The sequence below is a fragment of the Oryctolagus cuniculus genome, chromosome 11 (genome assembly GCF_964237555.1).
Source record: "Oryctolagus cuniculus chromosome 11, mOryCun1.1, whole genome shotgun sequence".
NCBI lineage: Eukaryota > Metazoa > Chordata > Mammalia > Lagomorpha > Leporidae > Oryctolagus > Oryctolagus cuniculus.
Genome location: NC_091442.1, coordinates 96,442,640 through 96,465,610, shown reverse-complemented (window position 1 = coordinate 96,465,610; position 22,971 = coordinate 96,442,640). Strand labels below are relative to the sequence as shown.

Sequence of the window (22,971 nt, the reverse complement as noted above, 5' to 3'; positions counted from 1 at the left end):
CCATGTGTATTAGCATGGACATGGATCAGAAGTGGAGCATCCAGGACTTGAACGTCACTCATATGGAATGCCAGCATGGCAGGTTGTGGTTTAACCTGCTGTGCCACAACATTGGCCCCTCATGTTAACTTTTTAAAAAGTTTATGAGGGCCGGCACTGTGGCTCAGTATGTTAATCCTCTGCCTGTGGTGCTGTTGTCCCATATGGGCACTGGTTCAAGACCCGGCTGCTCCTCTTCCGATCCAGCTCTCTGTTATGGCCTGGGAAAGCAGTAGAAGATGGCCCAAGTCCTTGGGCCCCTGCACCCATGTGGGAGACCCGAAAGAAGCTCCTGGCTCCTGGCTTTGGATTGGCGCAGCTCTGGCCATTGCGGCCATTTGGGGAGTGAACCAGTGGATGGAAGACCTTTCACTCTCCCTCTCACTGCCTGTAACTCTACCTCTCAAATAAATAAATAAAATCTTTAAAAAAAAAAAAGTTTATGAAAGGCAGAGAGAGAGAAGGAGAGGTCTTCCATCTGCTGGTCCATTCTCCAAATGTCCATAACAGTCAGGGCCAGGCCAGGCCATAGCCAGGAGCCAGGAACTCCATCTGGATCTCCCATGTGGGCAGCACAGACACAAGTACTTGAGCCATCTTGCTGCCTCCCAGGCTATGTAGCAGCAGAAAGGTGGATCAGGAGCAGAGGCAGGACTTGATCCTGGATACACCACGATGCCCAACCCGGATAATAACTTTTTGCAGATATGCAACTGCGAGCTAATCATTACCTTCACTGACAATGGCTGTTATTATCATAGAAGATGTACTAACAATCTAAAGAAACTCTGTTCTTCAAGCTTCTAGATTCTGATTTTGCCCTTCCATTTTATCTGCCTTTGAAATACATGCTACATTCCTCCCATGCATGGAACAATTCTGAATGTTAAGATTTTGAAGATGTCAGACAAATTAGTACTCTAGCTGGCCAAACTACATGCTTTTAAAAGCTAGGACTACTCTGGCTTCTTGCAATGATACTGAATGTTCCAACATGCTCAGCAGAACTTGGACCCTCTGTAATGTGTCTCAGCAGGCAATCTGCTGATGATTGTCTTCCAATTTATCAAATAATAAAGAGAATAATCTCAAATGTATTGCATTAGCCTTTGCAGGGTTTATCACCTTTACTAAGGCATTAAGCACACTGTTTAGTCAATATGCTTCATGTACCAAGACATCATCAAAGAATCGCTCTGCTGGTTTATATTCTTTTTTTTTTTTTTTTTTTTTTTTTTTTGACAGGCAGAGTGGACAGTGAGAGAGAGAGAGACAGAGAGAAAGGTCTTCCTTTGCCGTTGGTTCACCCTCCAATGGCCGCCGCGGCTGGCGCGCTGCGGCCGGCGCACCGCGCTGATCCGATGGCAGGAGCCAGGAGCCAGGTGCTTTTTCCTGGTCTCCCATGGGGTGCAGGGCCCAAGCACCTGGGCCATCCTCCACTGCACTCCCTGGCCACAGCAGAGGGCTGGCCTGGAAGGGGGGCAACCGGGACAGAATCCGGCGCCCCGACCGGGACTAGAACCCGGTGTGCCGGCGCCGCTAGGCGGAGGATTAGCCTAGTGAGCCGCGGCGCCGGCCTGGTTTATATTCTTGACATGCTCTTTCATTTAGGTAACTACTCTAGAAGGCCTTCTTATCATTGCAGGTATATATTCATTTATATTACACAAAAATTCAAACCCTGTTTATTGACAATGTAATTTTCATGGTTTTCTGTTGTGCAGTTAATTATGTTTGTTAGCAATGAAGCTGAAGGAATTCTTCCTTCCTGTTACTATCATATCCAAATAGTATATAAACTAAAAGAACTGCTGTATTGGGGCTGGCATAGTGGCTAAAGCCACTGCCTGTGATGTCAGCGCTCGAGTTGCTCCACTTCCAATCCAGCTCCCTGTAAATGGCTTCAGAAAAAGCAGATGATGGCCCAAGTGCTTGGACCCCTGATACCCATGTGGGAGACCCAGATGAAGCTCCTGGCTCCTGATTTCAGCCTGACCATTGTGGCCACCTGGGGAGTGAACCGCAGGGTGGAATCCCCCCACCCCGCTGTGTGTGTGTGTGTGTGTGTGTGTGTGTGTGTATAACTTTCAAATAAATAGATGGCTTTTTTAAAAAAACTGCCACATTAGTAATATCTACACATTCAGGTACATCAAACAGGTTGCAAGGAACATACTTCATTAGTTCTATTCATTCTGTGAGTTGGTCTTCCTGAATATTTCAAGTTGTTGTATGTTGTGATAAATTAACAGAGTGAATGGCAGGAACCCATTGAGCCATCACCTGCTGTCTCCCAGAGTAGGTATTAGCAGGAAACTGGAATCAGAAGTGGACCCAGGATTTGAACCCAATACTCAAATATTATTAGTTTTAGTAGCAGACAATAGTTCAAGTAATTGGGTTCTTGCCTCCCCTCGCCCCAATATGGCAGACTTGGATTGAGTTCCTGGCTCCTGGATTCAACCTGGTCCAGCCCGGGCCATTTGCAAGCTTTTGGGGAGTGAACCAGCAGATAGAGCTTGTTCACTCTCCCCTCCCCTGACCTCTGTGGTGTCTCAAATAAAAATAAGTATTATTTTTAAAAAGATATACAAGTGGGGGCCAGCACTATGGTATAATGGGTTAAGCTGCCACCTGCAATGCCAGCAACCCATACGGGTACCAGTTTGAGTCCCGGCTGCTTCACTTCCAATCCAACTCCTTGCTAATGTGCCTGGGAAAGCAGTGGAAGACGATCCAAGCCCTTGGCCACCAGCACCACCAGCATCCGGCTCCTGGCTTCAGCCTGGCTCAGCCCCAGTTGTTGTAGTCATATGGGGAGTGAACCAACAGATGGAAGATTTTTCTCTCTCTATCTCCCTTTCTCTCTTTGTAACTCTGCCTTTCAAATAAATAAATAAATCTTTAAAAAAATAAAAAGATAGGCAAGTGGCCAAAAAGTACATCAACAGAAACTCAACATTAATGGTCATCAGAGAAATGCAAAGTAAAACCGTAAGATAGTACTTATAAATGCACTAAAATAGTCGAAACTAAAATTACTGGTAATGTGACATGTAGGAAGAATATCAAACAACTAAAATTTTCATTCACAGCAGTGAGAATATAAAATTCTACAAGCACTTTGGAAAACTGTTTGACAGTTTCTTGCAAAGTTAAACATACTTATACAATCCAACAATTCAACTCCTATCCAAGATAAATGAAACGTCCACACAAAAAATGTACAGAAACATTCACAGTTGCTTTATTCATAAAGTCCAAGGAAACACAAAAGTCCATCAACGGGTGAACAGATGAATAATCAGTGATTTGTTCATACAAATAATATTACGTAGCAAAGAAAGCAAAGAACCAGAACAGCATTGTAGTGCGGCGGGTTAAGCCACTTCGTGCGATGCCAGCATCCTATATGAGAGCACTGGTTCAAGTCCTGGCTACTATGCTTCTGATCCAGCTCCCTGCTAATGTGCCTGAGAAAGCAGCAGAAGATGGTCCAATTACTTGGGCCTCTGCCACCCACACGGAAGGCCTGGATGGAGCTCCGGGTTCCTAGCTTCGTCCTGGACTCACCCTGGCCAATGTGGTCATCTGGGGAGTAAACCAGCAATGGAAGATATCCCTTTCTCTTTCCCCTTTCTCTCTGTCACTCTGCCTTTCAAATAAATAAATATATCTCTAAAATCAAAAAAGCAAATAACTACTAATATATACAACACCATAAATGAATCAGAAGCATTGTGCTAACTGAAAATAGCCAAGCATAGTACATACTCTATAATTCTCTTTTTATGAAATTCTAGAAAAATGAAACCTAATTGATAATGACAGAAAGCAAATTGGTGGTTGTCTAAGGTTGGGAGTTGGGGAGAACTGACAGTAAAGAGGCATAAGACAACATTTTAGGATGATAAAATACTATATATTGACTGTGGTGGAGGTTATATGGGTATATACATTTGTCAAAATTTATCAAACTATACAGTTATAATGTGTGCATTTTATTCTAAGTAAATTATACCTCAATAAAGTGGAATTAAAACGTGGTTCTCTATAAAACAAATTTCCACAACTAATCTAATCTGCAGTGACTGCTTCTTTTGGTACCCAATTTACCAATTGATCATTAATTTTCCTCTTTGGAAAATTAATGGCTAAGCAAGCAGTACTGCCTTGTTTTTTAGTTCTCTTCCACTTCCTCCCCACCTTTAGCTAACTATAGTCATCTCCTGCAATCCACAGAGATATGCTCCAAGACTCCCAGTGGATGCTTGAAACTGCAGATAATACCAAGCCCTATCATTTAATGCCTTTCCCATCTTATCACACACTATAGCCATAACTTTTGCAGTAGGAGGTGTGACAGCAAAACTAGCTCAAATTTCCTTTTCCTGCCTCACAATTTCACACCTAGAAGATTGCTTCTTAAGGCAGATCTGAGCAACCACATCACATTTTATTTTCTTTCCTTATTAAGGTAAGAACTTTCACCTTTTCTCTTAAAACAAACACTTTACTGTTTCCCTTTGGCACATCTGAATTGCCAGCTTCACTTCTCTTGTACTTTGAGGCCATTGTAATGCAAAACAAGGGCTACTGGGATGCAAGCACTAATATTCTGGGGGAGTATGATAACAGGACTATCCCTGGCAGGCAGCGTAAGGTGTGGTTACCTGGGACAAAGGAATGTTCCAGCAGGACTGAGCCTCACTGAGCCTCACGATTGCAGATTTCACCACACCATTCCAAACAATGTGCAATTTAAAACTTATGAATTGCTTATTTCTGAAACGTTCTATTTGGTATTTTCAGACCATAGGTGACCACACGTAATTGAAACCAAAGAAACTGAAACCAAAGGAAGGACTATTGTACTGTGTGTGGAAACAGACAGTGTTAAAATATGTGGTTTGAATTGATAAGGAAATGATCAGTTTTTGAGCTCATCAATGAAAGATTGTTCAGGTAGAGATGGTCTGGCAGAAAAAGTTATGCATTTCCTTTGGACATTGGGAAAGAAAATTCCAATCAGTTTCTTAAAAATAAAAAAAAAAAAAACAAACAGATTTATTTATTTGAAAGGCAGAGTTATAGAGAGGAAGAGAGATCTTCCATTCACTAGCTCACTCCCCAAATGGCCAAAACAGCCTGGACAGGGCCAGGATGAAGCCACAAGCCAGGAACTTCAGCATGGGTCTCCCATGTGGGTTGGGCCACCTCCCACTGCTTTCCCAGGTGCATTAGCAGGGAGCCTGATCAGAAGTAGAGCAGCCAGCACTCAAACTGGCGCCCATATGGGATGCTGGCCTCACAGGCGGCGGATTAACCCGCTAGGCTACAACACCAGCACCCTCCAATCAGTTTCTAAGAACCAAACATATCCTGTGCCTTCATCTCTCTTCCACACATATGACAACATAAATCCATAGATAAACTAATCAAGCTTTGGTAATGGCCACAGTATTGGCTGTTTCTGCCTTCAAGAGGTAGAGTCTACCTCACCCTCCCTCCCTTAAATCAGGGATGGCCTTGTGGAACTGATTGTTATACCACTTCTGAGACTAGGTCTCAAGAGGCCTTGGGGCTTCCAATCTTGTACCTTTGGAACCCTGAAGCCATGTGAATAAGCCAGGCCTGCCTTGCTGGATGAGTCACAAAGTTCCCCTTTTTATTTCCCCAGCTGATGGTCACTCAATCACCAGACATTTGGGTGATGCCATCCAGGAACAGCCAGCCAACTAATGACCTCAGATGCCTGGCCAAGCCCTGTCATACAATCAGTTCAGCCTGACCTTGATTAGAATTATCCAGAACTGTGAACTAAATAAAAGTTTGTTGTTGTAAGCCAATAATTTGTTACTTGGTAATAGATAACTGACACTCAAGAATTCATCCAGCGTTCCCTTAGGAGACAGAACCCTCCAAGTAGTTTAAAACACTTTAACAAGTTCTTACATTCTTAAAAGAAACAGAAAATAAACACTGAAGCTGAGAAGTAAGGAGCAATTTATTTCTCTCGGGATATAGTAATCAGAAAATTAGGTAAAATGTCTCTGTTAGGTAACTGGTCTGATGTTTTAGTAGTAAATTTAAGATTTTATAGGTCCATTCAGTAGAATGCTGGAGCTGGTTCCCATTAACTTGTGAGATCCACTGCTAAATGTTCAAGAATTTTGTGAGCATTTTGCAAGTGAACCAGTGAATGGGATAGCTGTCTCTCTTTCACATAAAACAAACAAACAAATAAATAAAAAGAAGAGCTCATCTATATAAGCAACATTACTAGAAGTCAGGCAATCATGATTGTGAAGCATTCTAGGCTTCCTGCAGGAGAATGCTATACAAACATGAGGTTGTATTACTAAATCAAAATAAATGCCCTTGTACAAAATAAGAAAGCACATCATATATTCTTCCTGTGCATTTCTTCCCAGTGCATTTAAAATATTCACTTTCAGAAGGTTGAACAGCGCATTAGAAAATAGTAGCGAATGGCTGACTGAGCTCAATTGGGAAAATCTTTCTTTGACATTAGCATATTTTTAGAACAACTATGTCTGGTGACTGGTGCAGTGGTAAAGATGCAAGGTGGGATGTCCATATCCCATACCAGAGTGCCTTCCATTCCCAATTCCAGCTTCCTGTTAATGCACCTCCTGGAGAGCAGCAGGTGAAAGCTCAAACAGTTGGGTCCTGTCAGCCTCAGGGGAGACCCAGATTGTTTTGAACTCCCAGCTTTGGCTTGGCCCAGCCCTGGATGTTGCAGGCACTTGAGAAGTGAACTAGAAAATGGAAAATCTGTCTCTTTCTGTCTCTGTTTCTTTCAAACAAATAAAAAAAAGAAAAACAAAAATTTTTTAAAAAGAATATTGGCAAGTTATTTTGACTTTCTCATGAAAAATACGAGGAATAATTCTTTTTGCCTAAAAGCAATAAAAATTTATTCTTTCAGCAAATAGAAGTTTGCGTTACTAGTTTTTGTAGGTTGATATTTATCTATTTATTGTCTATAAATCAAAAAATATACACGAGAAAGTAGAAAGTATTCCTTGAGCAGGGGTTGCATGAAGCAGCCAGGTCCATTCAAAACAAAGGCATGTTATGTGCTATCTTTTTTCCTTAAAAATGCTTGGAATCTGGGGCTGGCACTGTGGCATACAGGTAAAGCTGCCGCCTGCAGTGCTGGCATCCCATATGGGTGCCAGTTTGAGTCCCGGCTGCTCCACTTCCGATCCAGCTCTCTACTATGGTCTGAGAAAGTAGTAGAAGATGGCCCAAGTGCTTGGGTCCTGCACCAGCATGTGAGACCTGGAAGAAGCTCCTGCCTCCTGGCTTTAGATCAGCTCAGCTCCAGCCATTGCAGCCAACTGGGGCGTGAACCAGCAGATAGAAGATGTCTCTCGCTCTCTCTGCCTCTGCCTCTCTGTAACTTTGTCATTCAAATAAATAAATAAATCTTTATTAAAAAAGGGGGGGGGGCGGTGCCATGGTACAGTAGGTTAATCCTCCACCTGCGGCGCCAGAATCCCATATGGGCGCCAGTTCTAGTTCCGGCTGCCCCTCTTCAAGTCCAGCTCTCTGTTGTGGCCTGAGAAAGCAGCAGAAGATGGCCCAAGTCCTTGGGCCCCTGCACCCCATGTGGGAGACCAGGAAGAAGCACCTGGCTCTTGATCAGTGCAGCTCCAGCCGCTGCAGCCATTTGGAAGGAAGGAAGACCTTTCTCTCTGTCTCTCCCTCTCACTGTCTGTAACTCTACCCCTCAAATAAAATAAATAAAATCTTAAAAAAAAAAAAAAAAAGGCTTGGAATCTGGGGCCGGCGCTATGGCTCAGTGGGTTTATCCTCCATCTGCAGTGCCAGCATCCCATATGGACAATGGTTCTAGTCCCAGCTGCTCTTCTTCTGATTCAGCTCTCTGCTATGGCTTGGGAAAGCAGTAGAAGATGGCCCAAGCATTTGGGGCCCTGCACCCACGTGGGAGACCCAGAAGAAGCTCCTGGCTCCTGAATTCAGATCAGATCAGCTCTGGTCATTGTGGCCATTTGGCAAGTGAACCAGTGGATGGAAGACCTTTCTCTCTGTCTTTCCCTCTCATTGTCTGTAACTGTACCTCTCAAATAAATTAAAAAAATCTTTAAAAAAATGCTTCAAATCTAATTAAATATGCCTGTCAGAATAAGTAGAAGCTGCTGTTTCACATATCACTACCATTCAGTTCTAATCTTATTATGTGCTTGGTTGCAGGCAAATAGAACCAGGGCATGATATGACAGAATTTAATGCGTTGCTGACAAACTACAGACTCTACCTCCAGAAAGCACACACATATTCTCAAAATTCTACACCATTTTAGGAGTTTCACATTCTCCCCATCCCATTCATGCAATCCTTAAGTTAAATCCTAAAGCAATTTCTTTTACAAAATCATCACACAGACAGGTTCTTTGCAACTCATGCATTTATAGTACAGTAGGAGAAACGGACATTTATCAAAGTCACATAAAAAATGAGTAATTTCATACCATAAGTGTTGTAAAGAGACAGTGTTCCATACAACCACTAACCTAATCTAGTAGCTCCTCTAAAGGAGTGAAATTTTAGCTGACACATGAAGAATGTTTTGGGGAAGGTAGAGGAAACATTATGGGAATGTGCTGCAAAGGAAACAAACTGTAATAATAGGCCTCTTGGAAGTGAAATTTAAGCTAGAACCTGACATTCATTTTCAATTTATATTCTTTTAAATGGGACATATACAATATTTAGAGTAGCTGACTAAATTGAAAGTTTCTATTCCACCCTACTATAATGCTGTACTTTTTTTTTTTTGTTACTAAGATTTATTTATTTTGAAAGTCAGAGTTTACAGAGAGAAAGGGAGAGACAGAGAGAGATCTTCTACCTGCTGGTTCACTCCCCAGATGGCCACAGTGGCCAAGGCTGGGTGAAGCCAAAGCCAGCAGCCAGGAGCTTCATCCAGGTCTCCCATATGGATGGCAGGGGCCCAGAGGCTTAGGCCATCTTTTGCTGCTTTCCCAGAACATTAACAGGGAGCTGGATCAGAAGTGGAGCAGCTGGGACATAAACCCAGCGTTGCAGGCAGCAGTCCCACCAGCTATGTCACAACATTGGCCCCTAGTTTCTAATCTTTAAAAATAATAACAATTACTTTCCTTGTTGGAAAACAAGGTCATCAGAAACATTAAATAGCTCACTAGATATTAGTTCAGTGTGTAGTATGGTCCTTAATCAGGGACCATTTTTTCCCAACAGTCAACTAAAACAGACCTCCTGACATGTACTAGGAAGCTTGTACATATTTGATGAAGGGACCAACAGAATGAATAATGTTTTCAAAACTCAAAGATTTACTTCATTACTGTTATGCAGTTTACCAATCATTCTCAACTTAGGAACATCCAAATTCTTGCTAATTAAGCACTTTAAAAAGCTACTACCCCCTGAGGGAAATAACATCCTTCATTAAAATTAGCAAACATTCAGAAATCGTTGTGTCCCCTAGCCAAAGATATTCTCATAGCCCTTATTTATCTATCTATTTATTTATTTATTTATTTGACAGGCAGAGTGGACAGTGAGAAAGAGAGAGACAGAGAGGAAGGTCTTCCTTTTGCAGTTGGTTCACCCCCCAAGTGGCCGCTATGGCTGGCGTGCTGCGGCCGGCGCGCCGCGCTGATACGAGGCTAGGAGCCAGGTGCTTCTCCTGGTCTCCCATGTGGGTGCAGGGCCCAAGCACCTGGGCCATCCTCCACTGCACTCCTGGGCCATAGTAGAGAACTGGACTGGAAGAGGAGCGACCGGGACAGAATCCGGCACCCTGACCGGGACTAGAACCCGGTATGCTGGCGCCACAGGCGGAGGATTAGCCTAGTGAGCCACAGCGCTGGCCTCACAGCCCTTATGATCATATGATACAAACTCCCTTGAAGACACATTGTTTATCCACCTACAAATGCTAAGAAAAAGACTGTTTAGGGAATTCATCTCTAATACTAGACTTTTCCCTTGAGAGAGGACTGTGAAAATTGTCAAAATCAAAATGCAGTCCCTTGAGTCAAACCTAACATAAATAGAGCCAAGAAGTTGTGAAGGAAGGGTTCTTATCCATGATTTCTTGAGAGTTAACTCACAACAGACTCTGTCAGAATCACAATCTTACAAGACTACCACCACTACACAAAAAGAACTTTTGCAGATGACTTTCCAAACTGCAACTTGCTACTAACTGAAAGGACAGCTAACTTGGAAATGCCAGAGCACTTGACTGACACACTATACCAACTAACATCAACTCCTGTGATAAGCCCCAGTAACCAATCTTCTCTTTGTTTTAAAACAATTTAAGAGCACCCCTTGGAGCCTGCATTGTGGTTAAGCCTTTGTCTGCAACACCGGCATCCCATATGGGCACAGGTTCAAGACCTGGCTGCTCCACTTCCAATTCAGCTCCCTGCTAATGCACCAAAGCAGGGGAAGACAGCCCAAGTGCTTGGGCCCCTGCCACTCAAGTGGGAGACCTGGAAGAAGCTCCTGGCTCCTGGCCTTGTCCTGGCCCAGGCCAAACACTGATAATTTATTCTAGCACTCATACTCTCATTGTTATGCTCTGCTATTCTCAAATACCATTATTGGTGGGGGTAGGGGGAAGTCACCAGCTTTGGGTGAGGGATGTTCAAATTGAACCCTATGTGAGAGTGCCCTCTGGTGGTTTCACCAACAATGCTTTTTTTATTTCCCTCAATTTGGGATGTGTTCATCTATCCCACTGATAGAAACATGAGAACAGGAACTAGGCAATGGGTTTTTTCACGATGTTAAGTTCGCTAATATAAAGGATAATATGACTTCTTATAATTTTTAGATACCTGCTAAATAAGTGGATCTTTCATAAAATGGTGATGGTGGATAATAGGCTCCTATCTCTGGAATGACACTGCACATGCCTGTGCTGATGTCTCTGCTGTGTGCACCACACTGACACTGCACACATTTGTGATGACGTGAGATGCTGAGATAGAATATGCTTATTTAACAAAATTAATACCCATCTAGGGGTTGGTGCCATGGCATAGCAGGTAAAGCCGCTGCCTGCAGTGTCAGCATCCCATATAGGTGCCAGTTCGAGTTCTGGCTGCTCCACTTCCAATCCAGCTCTCTGCTATGGCATGACAAAGCAGCAGAAAATGGTCCAAGTGCTTGGGCCCCTGCATCTGCATGGGAGACCTGGAAGAAGCTCCTGGCTCCTGGCTTTGGATTGGTGCAGCTCTGGCCATGGTGGCCAATTGGGGAGTGAACCAGTGGATGGAAGATCTCTCTCTCTCTCTGCCTCTCTGTAACTCTGCCTTTCAAATAAATAAATAAACCTTAAAAAAAAAAAAAAAAAACTATCTATACTTCGAATACAATAAAATTAAAGTTACTTCTCCAAATTACCAACATGATAGGACTGGCACTGTGGCTCAGTGGGTTAAGGCCCTGGCCTGAAGCGCTGGCATCCCATATGGGTGCTGGTTCTAGTCCCGGATGCTCCTCTTCCAATCCAGCTCTCTGCTATGGCCTGGGATAGCAGTAGAAGATGGCCCAAGTCCTTGAGCCCCTGCACCCACATGGGAGACCCAGAGGAAGCTCCTGGCTCTTGGCTTTGGATTGGCGCAGCTCTAGCCGTTGCGGCCATCTGGGGAGTGAACCAGCGGATGGAAGACCTCTCCTCTCTCTCTCTCTCTCTCTCTCTCTAACTCTGTCTTTCAAAGAAATAAATAAAATCTTTAAAAAAAGAAAAACAAACACAAAGTACCAATGTGAGTGTGCAGTTTAGGCAACATCTCTATTTAGTAGATCTTTGTGCTTAGAGGAAAACTTTCGTCATTTTGTTTTGGTTTAGTTTTGTACACTTTCAATCTCTACAACAGAGCTCAATCTTTGTAAAATTTTGAATAAATTAACTTAGAAAAAATTTTTCAAGGACATGTAATCAACACAGATGGTAATATTTTTGTTTATCAAGTTGTATGAATGGTTTTTCTTTGATCTTTCTAAAAAATTAATACTAGTAAAAAAAAATAAAATTCTTAAAACCATTTCCTTTGGGTAGCAGAAGGTCACCATTATATTTCCTGAACTCTTTCTTATTCACTATTTCTTACATTTTATTGGTTACTTGAACCTTCATCTGGATTTCCTTTATTTAGAAAAACACCACTAAACAACAGACTTTGAATGAAAAAGTATTTTTCTCATCAATTCTAGAAATATTGCAAGTATTTTATAACACAAATTGAATAATACACTTCTCCATTTTCTTAAGATGCCCAAACCTCCTAAATAGAAACTGTAGGGGGCAGCCATGTTATTAGAATCATATATAAGCTATCTTAAAAAAAAAAGGGAGGGGGTGCCAGCACTGTGGCGCAGCAGTTTAACACCCTGGCCTGAAGCGCCAGCATCCCATATGGATGCCAGTTCGAGTCCTGGCTGCTCCACTTCCCATCCAGCTCTCTGCTATGGCCTGGGAAAGCAGTAGAAGATGGCCCAAGTCCTTGGGCCCCTGTACCTACATGGGAAACCCGGAAGAAGCTCCTGGCTCCTGGCTTCTGACTGGCACAGTTCCGGTCGCTGCAGCCAATTGGGGAATGAACCATCGGATGGAAGACCTCTCTCTCTCTCTCTCTCTCTCTGACTCTCAAATAAATAAATAAATCTTTAAAAATCATATATAAATTGATCAGAAACAACAGATCAATCTATCAACATTCTCTTAACACTGGTATGATAAAATATTTTAATCACAGAGTTGAAGCTCTTTGTATATATCCTAAAACTAGCATATTTTTTAAGTTAGCCAGAAAAAGAAAAAAAAATTCCCTGAATTATATAATATGCTTTGTTGAATAATCTCTAGGATTGCATATTCTTAATAATAGATGAAAAAAAACACTTGGAGCCTGACAGTTTGGATCCTGCCCCTTCCACTTACTAGTCATTTACTTACTAAGTCATTTAACTTTAAATGTAAAATGGAGATAATGCCACTTATTTCAAAAGATTTTTATTGAGAATTTAATAATGAATGGAAAAGACCTGGAAGATAGTAGGAACTGATTAAAATGTAATTAATCTAATTATTTTATAGAAACCAATAATACTACAGCATCTACTTTCCATTTTCTCAGTTGACCCAGTGAATTTATTCTCAAAGGCAATTTAAAGCATTCCTTCAGAAGGAGAGCCATGGACATTTCTCTGAACCATATTTATATGACTAACAATGTTTGGCTGGTAATGTAAAAATACTTAATCATACTACACACATACATGATAGACTTTACCATAAAAAGAAAATAAGATGAAAAGTTTTTTCTTAATGAGAATCAAATCTGGAATTACTTAATATATACAAAGAAAAACACATTCTGCTACATGAAAGGATATTTAATGATCATTTTACTATGTAACATATAAGGGGAAGATACCAGATTCCATTTTCTCAAATGGAAAATGAGGCACAGGATAACATTCCTCTTTGATTCCAAGAACCTCAGTATCATCTGTCCCTTGGAGGATCCAGTTTCTTACGACGTGTATGATAACTTGAAAAAAAGAAAATATTGATAAGATTATTGTAATGAAAATGCATTACTCTTGACAGACATCTTAAAATTCCTATGAACATTTTGCTCTTTATTAGAACTATTTTAAAAATCAAGAGAACTTTATATACACATTTTAAATACTTCCTTTAAAAAAAAAAAGATGTATTTTATTTACTTGAAAGGCAGAGTCACAGAGAAAGGGAAGGAGAGTCAGAGAGAGATCTTCCATCAGCTGGTTCACTCCTCAAATGGCCACAACAGCTGGGTCTGGGCCAGGCCAAAGCCAGGAGCAGCAGCTTCATTCAGGTCTCCCACATGGGTGCAGGGGTCCAAACACTTGGGCCATCTTCTGCTGCTTTCCCAGGCCATAGTAGAGAGCTGAGTTGGAAGTGGAGCAGCTGGGACTTGAACTGGAGCTGATATGGGATGCTGGCACTGCAGGTGCGGCTTTACCCGTTACACCACAGCGCCAGCCCCTAAATAAATCTTTAAAGAAAAACTCATAATGCCCAAACCAAGCATGATGTGGTGAAATCAGCAGTATCATACCCCACTGATTAAAGTATTAATTGGTACAATACTTTTGAAAAGCAATGTAAGAGTATGTTTCAAAAATATTCAGAACTTTTTTTTTTTACAAGATTCATTTATTTATATTTTTGAAAGGCAGACTTAGAGAGGCAGAGGCAGAGAAAGAAAAGAGAACTCTTCCATCTTCTGGTTCACTCCCCAGATGGCTGCAACTGCCAGAGCTGAGCCGATCTGAAGTCAGGAGCCAGGAGCCCAGGTAGTTGGGCCATCCTCTACTGCTTTCCCAGGCTATAGCAGAGAGCTGGATGGGAAGTGGAGCAGCTGGGACTCCAATCAGTATCCATATGGGATGCTGGCATCACAGACGTCAGCTTTACCCACTATCCACTTCTGGGAAGTGGGTTCATAACCTTTATCAAATTATCAATGATGTGTAGGATTCTAAAAATGCTAAGAACTATCCTTTAAAAATATAATACAACATAAATTGCTCAATTGCATTTATGACTAACGACTGACTGAAAAGGTTTGAGACCCTGATAGCCGTAAACCTAACAGAGTCAAGTTCTAAAATACACTCAATAAATGTCAAATAGCATTTACAGATTTCTTATCAAGTATGAATTTCTACATATACTATAATCACTAGCCAGAAATAAACACCTTAACTTAAGGTGACCCTATAGTCTCTCATCCAGACTGGAACTCTTAAGGGAACTGAAGCAGGCACTATTAATAATTAACCCAAGAGTTAAACTAAGACTGTTCCTGGCAAATGGAGACATACTGTTGCCCTTCTTAAATGACACAGTGACTCAGTGACATCTGGAATACTGGTTCCCAGTCCTTAACACAGAGCAGCACTTTTCCTTCTGGTTTATAGTAAGTCAGGTCAAATTTGTTTCTTACTGATGGTAGGAGCTAATTTTTGTTGCCTCCATGGGAGTAAATTAAAGTAGTTCTTCATAATAATGTGTATTGTCATTTATGCATTTATAGGATTGCTCTATATTTGAGAAATTTATTATTCTTTCCCAGGTCCTTCTTACTTTCCATTCAGTGTTCCTTGCATCCTTCTCTCTTTCAACAGTTTTACAATTGGTGGAGCTATTCCACATATGATCTTGTTTAAGAGGTATGATAAGAAAAGAGACACATCAAGTTAGGAATGCATGTTAGACATGTTTAGTAGGCAGTCTGATATTCAAGTCTAGAGGTCAAGAGATACACTTGGGAGTCATTATCACGCAGGTGGGTATTTAAAGTTATGGTGGTACTGGGGCACACTGGGTTAAGATACTGCCTAGCACTGGGTCAAGTTCCAATTGCTCCATTTTCAATCCAGCTCCCTGCTAATCTAACTAAGAAAGCAGCGGAGCCAAAGAACTTGGGCCCTTGCCACCCATGTTGGACAACCAGGTGGAATTCTAGGCTCCTGGGTTTGGCCTGGTCCATCTCTGGCTGTTGTGGCCACTTGGAGAGGGAACTAGCAAATCGAAGATCTTTCTCTCTGTAACTCTGCCTTTTAAATAAATAAATAAAATCTTTTTAAAAAAATAGTTTTGGTACTGGGTGAAATCATGATCGATTCTCACTTCAAAAGCAGATATTCTCTTCAACCCATTTCACCACCCTAAACCATATATTATCCCCAAATAACTAGAACTGGAGATGATGCAGATTAACGATTAAGACCATCAGAGATTGGGGCTGGCATTGTGGAATAGAAGGTAAAGCCACTGCCTCCGAAGCCAGCATTCCATATGGGTACTGGTTCAAGTCATGGCTGCTCCACTTCTGATCCAGCTCTCTGCTATGGCCTGGGAAAGCAGTAAAAGATGGCCCAAGTCCTTGGGCCCTGCACTCGTGTGGGAGACCGGAAGAAAGCTCCTGGCCTCTGATTGGCCTAGCTCTGGTCGTTGTGGCCATCTGGGGAGTGAACCAGCAGATGGAAGATTTCTCTCTCTATGCCTCTGCCTCTCTGTAATTCTGCCTTTCAATAAATAAATAAATCTTTAAAAAAAAATCATGATCACAGAGAATGGGACAGAAAGGGGAGAGGTCCAATGACTAATCCTGGGGCATTCTAAAACCTAGAGACAGGAAATTTGAAAAGGAACCAAGAAGAGAAACCAGGAGAAATATATGCACTTTATATAGGTAAAAAGAGTAACAACAAAGTCATTAAGGTAACAGACCCAGTCCCTATACACATGATGCTCTAAAAGAAATATACTGGAAGAAACACTCAATCACTTTGGATTTTTACATGCTAATTGAGGAAGACTGAAGATGGGAAGAAGAGCTTGGACACAGTACTGGAACTGAGGGCACAGACAAGGGTAGCTTGCTGGGCAGTGGTCATACCGAAAAAGGAGATGCCTCCCGGGCAGCTATGGGGAGTGATGCAATTTACAATTTTGTCAACAACCATTCATTCATAGAGCAGCTACTGAGTGCAAATTTTCATAGGGAGTAGAAAACAAATGATTTGCAAAAGGGGTTCCTTCCAAAGAATGCATCTGACATCTCAAGACTTCAGATGAGCCGGCGCCGTGGCTCAATAGGCTAATCCTCCACCTTGCGGCGCCGGCACACCGGGTTCTAGTCCCGGTCGGGGCACCGGATTCTGTCCCGGTTGCCCCTCTTCCAGGCCAGCTCTCTGCTATGGCCAGGGAGTGCAGTGGAGGATGGCCCAGGTGCTTGGGCCCTGCACCCCATGGGAGACCAGGAAAAGCACCTGGATCCTGGCTCCTGCCATCGGATCAGCGCGGTGCGCCGGCTGCAGCGGCGGCCATTGGAGGGTGAACCAACGGCAAAAGGAAGACCTTTCTCTCTCTGTCTCTCTCTCTCACTGTCCACTCTGCCTATCAAAAATTAAAAAAAAAAAAAAAAAAAAAGACTTCAGATGAATGCAAAACTGGTTTAATTTGTTTTTATCACCTGTACTATCACACAGGAAGTGGCAGAAGCCTCATGGCTATACAAGCTATTTTTTATAAGATTTATTTATTTACTTGAAAGTCAGAGTTACACAAAGACAGGCAGAGAGAGAGGGAGGGAGGGAGGGAGGGAAAGAAGGGGAGAGAGAGAGAGAGAGAGAGAGAGAGGTCTTCCATCGATGGTTCAGTGCCCAGTTGGCCACAACGGCCGGAACTGAACTAATCTGAAACCAGGAGCCAGGAACTTCCTTTGGGTCTCCCACGCAGGTGCAGGGGCCCAAGGACTTGGGCCATCTTCTACTGCTTTCCCAGGCCATAGCAGAGAGCTGGATAGGAAGTGGAGCAGCTAGGTCTCAAACTGGAGCCCCCATATGGGATGCTGGCGCTTCAGGCCAGGACGTTAACCCACTGCGCCACAGTGCCAGCCCCCTATACATGCCATTTTAAAAAATCAACCTTTGCATCACTGAATATAAAGTCATTCAGGCAAAGGCAAATTAACTTCAAAGACCAGCCGGTTCAGTTTCATTATCATCTACCTCCCATGCTAAGAATTCAGACTTCTAGTACTCAGTCATGGCATGAAGGCCAAATCTAAAATTCTGAGTTACCATCCGAATCCAAATAGAATCACTTGAATTAGGAAAAGGGAAAATCTAATTCAAAATTTTTTTTATCTTAAAGATTTATATATTTACTTATTTGAAAGGCAGAGTGAGAGAAAGAAAGACACACACACAAATAGAGATAGGGAGAGAGAGAATCTTCCATCCACTGGTTAACTCTGCAAATGCCAACAATATCCAGGGCTGGATCATTCTAAAGCCAGGAGCTGGAGACTCCATCCAGATCTCTCACATGAATCACAGGGACCCAAGTACTGAGGCTATTCATATACTGCCTCCCAGGGTGCACTAAAGGCCTTGTGGTACCTTGCTCCTCCTCCTGTTCTTCCTCCTTTCCCCTCTCTGCCCCAGATCCTCCCTTTTGTTGAGCTCCTAAGTGCCAAACCAACCCTTCTTGTCTCCTTGCAATACAAACAGCAAAGCAGGTAAGCTGCACAGAGCATCAAAGCTGCACAGAGCATCATGTGAAACAGACAAGGAAGAAGTCCCCTGAGGTTTCAAAGAGACACCCACTGCCTTCTACACCCCCCCCCCCCACCAAATTCCCTCTAAACCAGATAAAACTCTGAGTCCAAATGCACCCAGTGCACAGTCTCTTCACAAGAACAGACTGTCATCACCTTCTTTGCTTCCCATAAAGTGAACTATCTCTGTTGAGGTCTGTCTCTGTCTCCTTTTTCCATCTTTCCTTTCTGGGGGTACAAAAGGCCAGAACCCTGAGCTATTCCAGACCTAACATGCACATTTGCAGGAAGCCGGACTGCAAGCGTGGAATAGCTGGGTTCCAACCAGGCACTCTGATGTGCGATGTGGATGTCCCAAGCAACAGGTTCACTGGCTGCACCACAACCACCTAGTCTATTTTTTTTAAAGATTTATTTATTCATTTGAAAGTCAGAGTTACATGCAGAGAGAGAGAGAGAGAGAGAGAGAGAGAGAGAAGTCTTCCATCTGCTGGTTCATTCTCCAATTGGCTGCACCAATCTGAAGCCAGGAGCCAGGAGCTTCTTCCGGGTCTCTCATGCAGGTGCAGAGGCCCAAGGACTTGGGCCATCTTCCACTGCTTTCCAGGTCATAGCAGAGAGTTAGATCAGAAGTGGAGCAGCCGGGATTTGAACCAGCGCACATATGGGATGCCAGGACTGCAAGTGGCGGCTTTACCTGCTATGCCACAGCGCTGGCCCCAACCACCTGCTCTTAAATCACAAATTTAAAAATAACAACTTTAACTTTGGGTCTTCAGACCTGAAACATTCAAGTCAAAAATGCTTACTGGGGCTGGCACTGTGGTGTAGCCGGTAAAGCCACCACTTGCAGTGCCAGCATCCTATATAGGCACTGGTTTGAGTCCTGGCTGCTCTACTTCCAACCCAGCTCTCAACTATGGCCTGGGAAAGCAATAGAAGATGGCTCAAGTCCTTGGGCTCCTGCACCTGTGTAGGAGACCCGGAAGAAGCTCTGGGCTCTTGGCTTTGGATCAGCTCAGCTCAGGCCATTGTGGCCATTTGGGGAATGAACCAGCAGATGGAAGACCTTTCTCTCTCTTTCTCTGTGTGTGTGTATGTGAAATTCTGCCTCTCAAATAAACAAATAAATCTTTTTAAAAAATGCTTATTGGCCACAGAATGATTTTAGCAGCGATTCTATATAGTCATATTGCCCACATTCCCAGTCTACCCACCTTGGGTAAGGACAGTAATTGGGTACAGATGGCTTCAGGACAGAATGAAGTAGAGTAACACCATTAGATCATAAACAATTTGTTGACCTTGATTAAGAATCTGATATGATAATGAGTAATATTCTTAACCCATCTGTGATCTGCCTAGATAAAATCAAAAATAGATCAGCCCATATAAACTGAAAGCTGAACTATGGAAATAAAATTCCCAAGAATCACTGCAATATGTATCAAAGGAATACACCACAGACTACCATAAGTAAATGCTACTTCAAAATGGAACTGAACACATCAAAAAAGCTGTGAAGATAATTAAGGGAGATATTGTTCCTTCAAACAGTAACTTAGCACTTAGCACCCATGCATTGTATTAAGGATATTGTTATTAGAAATCTTGTAGAAGACTATAAAACAAAAGAAATAGGGATAGTGTTGTGGTGTAGCAGGTTAGGCCTCTGCCTGTGATGCCAGCATCCCATATGGGCACTGGATGGAGACCTAACTGCTCCACTTCTAATCTAGCTCCCTGTTAATTCTTTGGGAAGACAGCAAAAAGATGGCCCAAGTGCTTGGGCCCTTGTACCTATGTGGGAGACCTGAAAGAAGTTCCAGGCTCTTAGCTTCAGTCTGGCCCAGCCTTGGCCATTGACAATGGGGAGTAAACTAACAGATGGAAGGTCTCTGTCTCTCCCTCTTGTAACTCTGACTTTGAAATAAATAAATGAATATCTTACAAACATAAAGGTATCAATTTATTAGAAGACATAATCATAAAACACATATATGCAACTACTTGGGCTTCAGAATCAGCCCTAAAGGCATTTTTTTTTTTTGACAGGCAGAGTGGACAGTGATAGAGAGAGGGAGAAAGGTCTTCCTTTTACAGTTGGTTCACCCTGCAATGGCCGCCGCGGCCAGCGCGCTATGGCCGGGGCACCGCGCTGATCCAAAGCCAGGAGCCAGGTGCTTCTCCTGGTCTCCCATGTGGGTGCAGAGCCCAAGTACTTGGGCCATCCTCTACTGTACTCCCGGGCCACAGCAGAGAGCTGGACTAGAAGAGGGGCAACTGGGACAGAATCCGGCGCCCTGACTGGGACTAGAACCCAGGGTGCCAGTGCTGCAGGCAGAGGATTAGCCAAGTGAGCCGCGGCGCCGGCTACTGTATATAAAGATAATTAAAAATGAATCTTAATGGAGAATGAGATTGGGAGAGGGAGCAGGAGGTGGGACGGGAGTGGGAGTGGGAGAGTGGGTATGGGGGAAAGAACTGCTATATTCCAAAAGCTGTACCCATGAAATTTATATTTATTAAATAAAAGCTTTCAAATAAACATATATGCAACTGAAAACAAGGTCTCAAATATCTGGAGATAAAACAGATAAAACTGAAAGGAGAAACAGAAAAATCCACATGTATAGTTGTAACTTTAATTTTTGTTATTCCTCCTTAACTACAACTGAATAGCTTAGTAAAAGGATATAGAAAACAAACAACACTCCTGACCAATTCCACCTCATTAGTATTTATACAACACCATGGCCAACAATGGCAGAGACAGCCTTTCACTTTGAACACACATCTATTTATGAAGACAGAGTGTAATATGGGCCATAAAACAAGTTTCAAGCAATATTTTTTAAAGGTTTATATATTTATTCAAAAGTCAGAATGATAGAGAAAGATAGAGAAGGAGAGACAAATCTTCCATCTCCTGGTTCACTCCCCAAATGTCCCCAATAGCTGAGGCTGGGCCAGAAACTCCATCCTGGTCTCTCTCCCACATGAATGGCAGGAGCCCAAGGACTAGGCCCATCATCCATTGCCTTCCCGAGTGCATTAGCAAGTTGCTGGACTGGAAGCAGAGCAGCCAGGACTTAAAGCTCTCTAATATGGGATGCAAGCATGGCAAGTCCCGCTATACTACAACACAGGACACATCAATTTCAAAAAACTGAAAGTATACAAAATATGTTTCCTGGTCAGAACTAACTAGAAATCAGCAACAGATTACCTGGAAAATTTTAAAATAGTTCAAAATACTTAGAAACTAACAGCTGTGAAATAATCTACAAGTGAAAGGAGTGCAGTGGAGGATGGCCCAAGTGCTGGAGCCCTGCACCCGCATGGGAGACCAGGAGAAGCACCTGGCTCCTGGCTTCGGATCAGTGCAATGCGCCACCCGTGGCAGCCATTGCGGGGTGAACCAACGGCTAAAGGAAGACCTTTCTCTCTCTCTCTCACTGTCCACTCTGCCCGTCAAAAAAAACAAAAAAAAACAAAAAACAAAAACAAAAAAAAAACTTTTAAAAAATAACGAGCACTTTTTTTTTTTTTTTTTTTGACGGGCAGAGTGGACAGTGAGAGAGAGAGAGAAAGGTCTTCCTTTTTTCCATTGTTTCACCCCGCAAGGGCCGCCGCGGCCGGCGCACCACGCCAGTCTGAAGCCAGGAGCCAGGTGCTTTTCCTGGTCTTCTATGCGGGTGCAGGGCCCAAGCACCTGGGCCACCCTCCACTGCACAATGAGCACATTTTACATCTGTTAATAAAAAACCCATTTAAAAAGATGTTACTACATCCCTAGATATAATTCATAGTGGTCCTGTGCTTTTGATTCAATTACTTAAAAATTATAAACATTTAGTAAAGCATCTTTCTATATGTCACCTGAGATTTAAGGAGAAATAAGTCACTGATATCTAGAAACCAGTATTTGCAAATGGTTTATATTACATTAACCCAAAATATGTAAGTAAACTCTAAATAGATATTTTTGGAATGATCTGAAAGGATGATTGATTCCAGGTAACACTTTTCTTTATACATATATACTAGTATGTGAGGTTTACTGCCGAGCTCTTTATTAGGATAGATATGAGGACAATCAATTCCATCTAATTAAAGCCTGTTTACAATTCAAAGTGCCTAATAATCCTGATGAGAAAAGACAAACCAGGAGATTAACTTAATTGGCAGCCAAAAGCTAACTTGCAGTAATAAGATTAAATAAGTAAGTAAGATTAAACACAGCTTTAGGATATTAGACACAAATGTCTGACTATAACATGTTTGGTTTTAAGACTTCAAATAGTCTTTTTGTCTTCACTCTTACTCCTTTCAAGTTACACACTTCAGAGAATTTCTGTAACTTCAGTAATTTGATTACAAGCAATATTTACAAAAGACTGCAGCAATATGAAACACACAGAAAGGAAAGAGATACTAAAAGCCATTACAGAAGTTCAAGGTGAAGCTTCAACCCAAATATCTGGATAATGTGACAGGAATATAGATAAACGTGAGAGATGTTATAAATGATGCAAAGAAAATTTAGAATATGGTAATTATTTAAGTTACATGGCTATAAAATAGCTTACTAATTTGTTTTTATACACAGTAACTTAAAATTACAAAGACAGGGAAAACTCAGCATGTATAAATAAAGTGAGTACTAAATAAGAAAGAAAAATCAAGGAAGAAGACACAAAACAGAAACATGAATTGAAAGATCCACAAATTTTTTTCTCGGGAAACTGATACATAA

At 42.3% G+C, this 22,971-nt stretch overlaps 1 protein-coding gene across 5 annotated transcripts in view; it reads right to left on the bottom strand.

The window, feature by feature from the left end:
• Positions 1-13,473: 13,473 nt before the first annotated feature.
• Positions 13,474-22,971, bottom strand: part of MRPL42 (mitochondrial ribosomal protein L42) — a 46,355-nt gene continuing 36,857 nt past the window's right edge. For all 5 annotated transcript variants that reach the window (XR_007919754.2, XM_070052701.1, XM_070052703.1 and 2 more), the window contains one exon: positions 13,474-13,646. Coding sequence is in view for 4 of the 5 variants with exons in the window: in XM_070052701.1 (XP_069908802.1) it covers positions 13,601-13,646 (46 nt within the window). In the remaining variant the exon portion in view is untranslated. The remainder of the gene's footprint in view (positions 13,647-22,971) is intronic.